The following is a 9314-nucleotide window of genomic DNA, read 5'->3' as shown; positions in this document are numbered from 1 at the left end:
AATTGACCTCTGCAGTGGCCGGAAGCGGAGTGCCCTGGGCTGGGGTGCTCGGCTCCCGCTGCTGCAGTGAAGTTGAGCGCAGCAGGATGGAAGCGGGCGGGGGCTGCGGAGCAGGCTGCTGGGTCACGCCAGCTCCTGCCACCGCAGGGGGGGAGGGAGGGAGGGAGAAAGGGGGAGCAGTCCTTGCTGTCACCCTGCACTAGGCCCCAGGTAACCCCCGGGCTCTGCCCATAGGATGGTTGAGGTGGCCACTGAAGAGCCCCCCAAAGCGCAGGACTCGGGGCAACTGCCCCGAACTGCCCTACGGCCGGGATGGCTCTGTCCAGGCGCGACTGCGACAAACACCAACGCTGAGGATAATGTACATGGTATTTTATTACAGTGATCTAAGTCTAACCTGCTCACTGCCCCTCAAAACCCTTCGTGATTTTGGCCCCTGCAAATAAAAAAACCCTCAAAATATAAATTGGCAAGAAAAGGGGAGCTAATTATCCTGTGCCCCTAACCTCGCACGGCCCGTTTCCACGCCGCGCAGGAAACACGCGCTGGCTGGCACTCGAATGTCACGGGACAAGTCACAAAAGGACGGGGCCTGCCACGAGTGATAGGGCGCCTGGCCAGTTCCGAGAAACGCTTCCTCTTTGGCAAGGGAGTCAGGTTTGAAACCCCAGCAGCAGGGCCAGGAATGGGAACAGCTGTTAACACACCTGCTGCAACACCTGCCTGCCCCTCCTTGCGGCGGTGGAGATTAAGGCTTCTACGCGGTAAGACGTCACTAAGTTACTGCTGGGAAACAAGGACTCCAGCCCCACGAGGCTGGCGGAGGAGGAATAAACCACGTGCAGATGCCTGACAACAAGCACAGCATCTTCCGGGGGGCGGAGGGGGGGCGGGCACGGCGTGGGGACCAAACCGGAGACGGGAGCAGCCCTAGATGTTTTGCTGGCTTGGACAGAAAATGGTTTTGGTGCCTGGCAGGGGACAAAGGAAAAAGGTGGCCAGTCAGAGCAGAGCTGTACAGCAGGGCAACGCCCCCAAAGCGGATGCCGAGGGAACCGCCCCTGTGACCCTGGCCCGACGTGGGGGGCAGAGGCCGTCTGCTCTCCTGCAAGACCGTTACTAGCCAGGGCTGCAAATTACACCGTGCTTCCTTGTAGGTTGTACGCCCCCTGGTGGCAACGTAACGCAAGGGACGTGTTTGGCAGGGCTGCCTAAATTGGTTTGTGGACTGGAGATTGAAATCAAAGCGGCCGACAGCGGGGCTTCCGCCGCAGGTATTCCCCGCCTGATTCCACCTGGCTCCCGCGCCTGCAGGCGCCTCATGTCGGTCACCCAGCGGGGAGAGGAAATGGAAGGGGTTTATCCTTCCCAGCGGAGGATACACATGGGTCCCTGCAAGAGGGATGGATTGATTGCTCCCGATGACTCATTCCTGGCTTCTCAGTCTCCCCACGCTCGGGCAAAGAAGCGTCCCCCCGGCGTCACAGCATGCGAGAGGCAACCATGGTGAGGAAGTCTTCGTAGCTGAGCCGCACGCTGCCTGCCCGGCCGGCGTCCTTCTCCTGGAAAGCTTCCGTCAGGCTCTGGAGCTGCATGCAGAGCTGAATGAAGCTGTCCAGCTGGATGGTGGAGCTGGAAGCTCGCTGGGCGTAACGGGAGAGCAGCAGCTGGATGAACTGGGGGCTCAGGTTGTACCCCATCTGGGACAGAGCTGGCGGTAGAGAAACAAAAGGGAACGTAAACGTCTGGGATGAAAGCCGCCCCGCTCGGGAAGATCGGCCCGCCCCTCTGGGGATGCTATTGCAAAGCACAGCACAAGCTGGGACAGAACTGCGGGTGGTGCTTTGTGAGTGCTGGGAACGGAAATCGAGGTGCAAGATCCAGATCCTCCCCCAAAGACCCGCACCCCTCAGCTGTGCAAGCAGCCTCTTGCAACGCGCCATGTGGGCATATCAGCGTTATTTGGAGGAGGCAGAAATGGGCAGAGGGTTTCCTGGGCAACAAGACGCTACTTTGCTCTCTGACCCCTCTGCCATTTGGACCAATGCACCCTCACCCCGACAGGCCAAAGTCACAGCAAAGGTGGCTGGCTGCACAGAACGGGAGGGGGGTAATTATTCAGCGGGGAAGGGAACCAAGTCAGCAACACCCCACCTTTGCTTTGAACTGGACCGACCGAAGCCGCTGTCGTATGGGTTCGGACCAATGCTCCTAATCTTTTCCATCCGTGCGCTGAATAAATTTCTGATGTGCCCTGAGGCATGTGCAAGTGTGCACCACCAGCAGAAACAACACACCTAGCAGTGGGCGCTCAGCTAATCAGCTGGGCAGCATTGGACTCTCTCCTGAGCGGCTGCACAAGCGCCCGGCTTACAGGAAGGCTGGTTTGGACCCCGCTCCCTGACCAGACACCATACGGTTTCAGAGAGCAGGCTGCGGGGACCGGAAACACAAGGGGTAACTGTGCCGGAGGACACGGTCACCCGTCGACTCCACCATCGCACCTTGCTGCAGCTCCGTGAAGTTGATGGAGCCTGAGCGGTCTCTATCGTACTGCTGGAAGAGGTTCTTCCACTGCTGGATGAAGCGCCACAAGGCTGAGAACCCATAGACGTCGATCCGCCCCGACTTCGTTTTATCAAACATGTCTGCCGAGGAAGAAACAGCAGGAGCAGGGCCGTGAGGGGCGAGCCAAGACCAGGGCCATGCGCTTCTACGGCACCTCCCCTCGGGAGCTGTCAAAGGGCTTGACAAACATGGGGTGTCCGGGGGAGTTGTCACTCCGCTGCCCTGACAGGCAGACCGTCCTTAGAAAGACAAGCTAGACCCCAGGACTTCCCGAAGCTGTAGTGCAGCACGGAGCTCGACTAAGAGCTAAACAATCAACCAGCGATGGGCACCGCAAAAACCTGCCGGGGAAGCTTCAGCATCCAAGCCAGCGGAAGCTGTTGCACTCGGAGCCTCGGCGCCAGCATCTCCCCCCTCCTCTGCTCTTCCAGGCACTGCCAACTGAGGCAGGAAGGTTTGCCCCGGCCCTCACAGCTGCCCTCCCTAATCGGAAACAATCAGCCGGCCCGCCTGCCAGCCATGGTCCTTTGGAGAAGGAAACGCTTTGGGGAAAACACACGGCTGCTGCACGCTTGACCTTGGATTCACCCCATGAGATCCAGATTCAACCGATTAGATCACCCGCACAAAGAGCTGGCTTGTTCCCAGCATGACAAACCCACCCCCGCAGAGCTCTGCGCATTGCGCGACGGCTGTTCTAACACAGACTGCAGCTCGTGAGCAGCGGAAAAGGGGGGGGAGGCATGTGGACTCACTTATCATCAGCAGGCAGGTCTCGTCATTAAACGCAGACCAGTTGGAGTTGACCAGGGCCTGCTTGAGTTCTTTGATGGAGATGTAGCCGCTGCGATCAGCGTCCACTGTCTGGAACCAAGAAAAGGCCTCCGGGTCCACGCCGGGTGGCATGTTACCTGTCAGGAGGAACAGGAAAAACAGGATCAAGGCACACTCAACTCAGCAGAGGAATGACCCGGCTAGTCACTAAGCAAAGCGCCTTTGTCAGGACCTTCTGCACCACTAACAGCTGGGAGTCAGTGCAGGAGGCCTGCAAAAGGCTAGACCAGTGGCAAGGGACTGGTGAAAGCGGATTGGCCCAAAGGAGAAGCTGAGTCAGCGTTTCCAGGCTACATGCATTAACGGCCATGTGCTCTAGCCTGGGAAAAGAGGTTCCTAGTGGCCGGAATCTGGCAGGCAAGTAAACACCAGAGAGACGTGTATGAGAGCTCGTCAGATGGTTTGGAGGTGGAGTGCAAACACATGGAAGCGGTGTTGTTTTAGCAGGATAAACGTGGCCAGTTCCGGAGAGACAGATGCACGACTATAAAGCTTTATTTCTACCCTTTGGGGCTGCAGTCTCTTAAGCATTTTCCTCCACACTGGAGCCTTAAATAACGAACAGGGCCTGTGTAACTGAAATGAACAGTTCAGTTACACGCCGCAGCTCTCATTCTGCCGGGCACGGTGTATTGTCCAAGGGGCCCCCAGGCCTCCGCATGACAGCTAGCACACGTCTAGGCCTGCCCAGCTGAAAGGGTTCTTACGAACAAACAGCAAGCCCTGGATGCCAGGACATCACCTTCATCTTACAGGTGGGGAAACTGAGGCACACAGCGGCAAAAGGCTGTGCTGTTTGGACACACAGCGTCAGGCGTCTCTGGACCCCAACCCTGTGCTCAGACCGTGCCGCTCAGCTAAAGGGAAGTGCCAGGCCAGTGGAGGGGTCAACATTAAAGACGGTCTCCAGTGTTTGCTCACAAATCTAGCACTTGGGAATCACGTCCGCAGACTCAGCCAATCAAAGGGCTGCATGGCCAACAGGGAAAGGGCTGCAGGTTGAACCTCTCTGGTCTGGCAACACCCGTGGTCTGGCAGGGTGGAGTCCTGGCAGCTGGGAGCCCTGCAGGCCAGGAAGCCCGGGGGGAGGGGGGCTAGCAGCAAGGAGGAGAGCCAGCCTGGATGATGGGCCAGGGCTGGGTGGTGGCAGGGGGCAGAAATGACCTCCCCTGGTCCGGCAAAATTCCTCATGTGGGACCAGCCAGGTCCCGAGAGAGCCAGAGCAGGGAGGTCCAACCTGTAGTCATCTCTGAAAGCTCTCGAGAGCCCCAAAGGACGGAGCTTGTGTTCCGGCTGCTCCGAAGACAGGGCTCTTCCCCCTGCATCACACCCTCCCCCCCCAGTCTTCCCCCATCGCTGGGGGCAGCCAACTAGCAGGCGTGGCCAGAAGCAAGTCCGTGTGAAGGACGGCGCGGCTCAGCCAGCACCGCGAGGCGGGGTCGTTCCATCACCCGCTTTTCTACTCACCGGCAGGCGCCCCTGCTCCGTAGGGCCCTGGCTGAGGGGCACCATAGGGATTGGTGGAGGGCTGCCCATAGGGCCCTCCTGGAGCCGGGCCTCCTGCATAGGGTCCTCCGGGAGCTCCAGAGGGTGCTCCCCCCGGCGTGGGATGCCCATAAGCGCCTCCGCCAGATGGGGGTGCGTAGGGGCCTCCAGGCGCTGGGCCGCCATAGGAGCCACCAGGAGGCACCCCGCCTCCATACTGGGCTCCGGAATAGTACCCGCCCTGCGGGGCACCTGGAGCTGGCCCTGCTGATCCGGGGTAACCCTGTGGGAGGAGAAGGGGAAAATAAAGCAGCAGCTGTTTGTGCGTCCCCGTGTACGGGACCAACACGCCAGCGACCCCGGCACAACTGCCCCAACACCCAGCCACCCTCCACACGGCTCGCAGCAGCCTGGCCTCTTAGCTGCCCAGCGTGCCAGCAATTCCGGATCAGAACCTCCTGGCTGGCAGGTGTGTGCACTTGCCTCTGTCCGCACCTGTGCCTGCCTCATCTACTCACCCCACAGGTATCAGCTCCGTCCTCTCCCCCCCCCCCCCCGGTTAGCGAGGCCGTGCGTTTGAGGGAGAGGGGGGCGCACACGTGGCGCCACATGAGCCGATACACACAGGGAGTCGACTTGAGAGCTGGCTTCCCACGAGTACCAGCTCCCACCTGCCCCCCTCACCCTCTGCACTGCTGCCCCTCTATCAGCCGGCTCCTCCCAGCTCCCCATGCTGCTGCCTCTGCGGGAAGCAGGAGGGGCCAGGTGGCTCCGCAGGATCCAAAGGCAGCAAGGAGGGGATGTGCGTAATTCAGGGCTACTCAACTTTGGAAGCCCCGGGGGCCCACAATGACACTCACAGCACATGCCGAGGGCCGCAACGTAAGTGCAGTTGCATATATATATGCAAATAGCCTCTTTCACACTGACGGGCATGAATACAAAGATTCAGCCTTAAGCCACCCGCTGGACCCAATGTGGCCAGTGGGAACCAATCAGCACCTCTCAGGCACTACCCACAAGGCTACGCAGCCAGCACCTCCCACCATGCCCCAGCGCCCCCAGCACCTCCTCCCTGGGGGCTAGAGATGCCAACACCCTGTACCCATCTGTGCCAGCCAGCCCGTCCACTTGCGTCTTTCAATGCTAACCCCTCCAGGGAGACGCCTCGCCGCTGTGGAGCGTGTTCCCAGGGGAGGCCACGTTCAAAGGATCCCACCCGTGGGCCACATGTTGAACCCTGCTGTCATGTTCTTGGATTTTAAGGGGAGCAGCCAGATCATTGCTGCACCCACGGGGGAGGGGGTGTTCACCCCAACGTCTGTACAAAGGGGGCCGTGTGAGGTGTCAAATAAAAGATTGTGTCCTACTGATTCTATGTATGTTGCTCGTGTACTTGTGAGACGTCTGTATGTGGAGTTATGAATATGGGGCAGACTCCAGCTTGTCTTCAATTCTGCTCCTGATCCCAGATGCAGCCTTGCGAGGGACGGAGAGCCAGGAAGGATTGCCGACCCGTCCTGACATAGGATGTATGCCAGAGACATCCTTGCTACGCAAGATAGCAGTGTCTAACATCTCTGCTGAGAGCCTGCATCAAGAACTTGGTGATTGGTGCATGTAATGTATTCTCCTTAACCCTACTCTCAAATTTTTCTTTCTTTTATTAATAAACCTTTCGATTTTAGATTCTAAAGAATTGGCCCAGTGTGATTTTGTGGGTAAGATCAAAAGTGTAAACTGACCAGGGATCTGTGGCTGGTTTCTTGGGACCGGGAGAACCCATTCGGGGTAGGTGCGATTGGGTTCCATAACCCCTCACCAGTGTGTAGGCCCAGGGCTGATTGTGGCACAGGGAGAGCTGGGGTGTCTGAGGGGTTTTGCTCGTGAGGCTTCCTGCTGGCTGGATGGCAGCTGAAGCACTCAGTGTGACTGGTTTGTGACCTGTTAGGGAAAGGTCTCCAGTCTGGGGCTGTGAGCAGCCCTGGTTTTGAACAATTCACCCTGAGCAGATGCCCTCAGCGGTGCCCAGACCCGGCCCGTCACACCTGCGTAAAAGCAAACAGCACCACAGGCCACAAACAAATGTGCCATGTGTTGAGTAGCCCTGGTGTAGTTGTTAACATTAACAGATAAACCCAAGCTTCTCAGATAATCATTTAAACAACTATATGCTAGCATCCCTTAGTTACTACCAGTGGATACACACATGCCTCAACGCACAAAACTAAATTTGTTCTGCACATGGATGGAAAAAATTAGAGGGAACACACACTGACCCACCAGTGAGTTCACTGTTTAGGCTGTAAACAGCTGACATCAGGAAAGGCAACTCAACTGAGATTACAGGAAAACATCATTCATTTGAGCACGGCACAGTTTCAGGTCTTCTGACAACCGTGGCCAGTGACCACCTAAAAGGAGCCTGATTTCAGAGGGCAGGTGATCAAGTACTTTCTAAAAGTCAGGGCCTGTCTCAACCTGCACCCCAAAAAGTAGAGGCAGCCAAAATCACAAGGCACTTTCAAAAAATCCTGCCCTTTTATACTCTGCTTCCTCTTATCACAGCGGGCACCCGGGTGCTACTGTGCACGCCAAAGGCGGGTGCATTTTCGTGGCACTTCTGGAGAGCGTAAAGCCCTTGGGATTTTGGGGGCAAACAGCAATTGAGAACTTCAATGGAAGCCACGGCTGCTGCCCCGTTACAACATTTACACAGGGAGGGATGTTAAATGGGGAAACCAACCATCTTCGAGGACTGTGAAAGAACACTGTAGTGCTGCCTTGTGACTAGGGAGGTTACATTTAGATTAACTGGCTAATCAAATAGTTGATGCCATTTGCATCGACTATTCGATTAGTCGATAAGTCTCTGCCTTTGAAGTGCAGCAGCCCCCAGGACTGTTGCTACATTTTGAAGGCGAAAGCGCTGCGGGGAGCACGGGGCCATGCTGAGAGGTGATTGTCCAGAGCTGGTTTGGGGCCAGGACAGACCCAGTTTAGGGGGGAGAGGAAGGCAGAGTGGCTGGCATCTGAACCATCTCAGTCACCTCGCTGCCTCTGGTGATGGCACAAGCCTGGAGCCGCCCTGACTCCTGGGTGTCACCCCACCCTGAGATGCCATTTGGGAGGCACCCCATCACTGGAGCACCGCTGTACCCCATGCTGTGCCAGCCCCCCCTTTCCGCACAGCCATCCACAACTGCCCCATCTCCAACCCCAGGTCATCACCGCCCCAATACCCCCCCTTCCAGCCCCCTAAATCCACACCAACCCCCCCCCACGGCACTTCCCATGCCCCACTGCTCCAACCCCCCCGCCCTACCCCCTAAGTCCGCCCCATGCCCCCTAACTATGCCCCACACCCCACTCTAACCCGCCACCCTACCCCCTCACCTGGCCACACCCCTCCAGCCCCAACTCCGCCCCAGACACCCCCTCCAGCCCCCTCGCGCTGCCCCCTCACTCCGCCCCACACCCCCTCCAGCCCCCTCGCCCTGCCCCCTCACTCCGCCCCACAACCCCCCAGCCCCCTCGCCCTGCCCCCTCACTCCGCCCCACACCCCCTCCAGCCCCCTCGCCCTGCCCCCTCACTCCGCCCCACACCCCCTCCAGCCCCCTCGCCCTGCCCCCTAACTCCGCCCCACACCCCCCTCCAGCCCCCTCGCCCTGCCCCCCAACTCCGCCCCACACCCCCTCCAGCCCCCTCGCCCTGCCCCCTCACTCCGCCCCACACCCCCCTCCAGCCCCCTCGCCCTGCCCCCCAACTCCGCCCCACACCCCCCTCCAGCCCCCTCGCCCTGCCCCCTCCCTCCGCCCCACACCCCCCTCCAGCCCCCTCGCCCTGCCCCCTCCCTCCGCCCCACACCCCCCTCCAGCCCCCTCGCCCTGCCCCCTCACTCCGCCCCACACCCCCCTCCAGCCCCCTCGCCCTGCCCCCTCCCTCCGCCCCACACCCCCCTCCAGCCTCCTCGCCCTGCCCCCTCCCTCCGCCCCACACCCCCCTCCAGCCCCCTCGCCCTCCCCCCTCCAGCCCCCTCGCCCTGCCCCGCGCTCACCTGCCCGTAGGGGTAGCCCGCCATGGCGCTCTGACCAGACTCTGCTTCCGCCCCGCCCGCGCGCTGAGCGTATCTCCCCGCCCACCGGATTCACTGATTGGTTGCCGGTCTCCTAGGCGAGCGTCGACTGGCTGCTGCTGGATGTCAGTCAGGATGCTCCGCCCAGAGGGAGGTCACGTGACTAGGGGAGCGTGGGAGGAGCTCCTAAAGGGCCTGCCGGGAGTGCGCCCGTAGGCCCCCCCCCCCGCCTCTACGACAAGCCCCGCCCCTCGGCCCCAAGCCCCGCCCCTGGGCCCATCTTCCTGCCCCAAACCCCGCCCCTTCATCCCACCCAACCCCGCCCCCTGCCTCTCTACAGCTACAAGCCCC

General features: G+C 59.9%; 1 protein-coding gene across 1 annotated transcript; it reads right to left on the bottom strand.

The window, feature by feature from the left end:
- Nucleotides 1-357: 357 nt before the first annotated feature.
- On the bottom strand, nucleotides 358-9097 carry PEF1 (penta-EF-hand domain containing 1). Its single transcript, XM_075908615.2, has 5 exons — nucleotides 8946-9097; nucleotides 4870-5170; nucleotides 3324-3479; nucleotides 2505-2648; nucleotides 358-1711 (listed from the first exon to the last, which is right to left on the bottom strand). The coding sequence occupies exons 1-5, from the start codon at nucleotides 8967-8969 to the stop codon at nucleotides 1482-1484; spliced, it is 855 nt and encodes a 284-aa protein (XP_075764730.1). The 5' UTR covers nucleotides 8970-9097; the 3' UTR covers nucleotides 358-1481.
- Nucleotides 9098-9314: the final 217 nt, after the last annotated feature.

Source organism: Pelodiscus sinensis, chromosome 26, assembly GCF_052426305.1.
Source record: "Pelodiscus sinensis isolate ZL-2025 chromosome 26, ASM5242630v1, whole genome shotgun sequence".
Lineage (NCBI taxonomy): Eukaryota > Metazoa > Chordata > Testudines > Trionychidae > Pelodiscus > Pelodiscus sinensis.
This window is presented reverse-complemented; position numbering and strand designations above follow the sequence as displayed.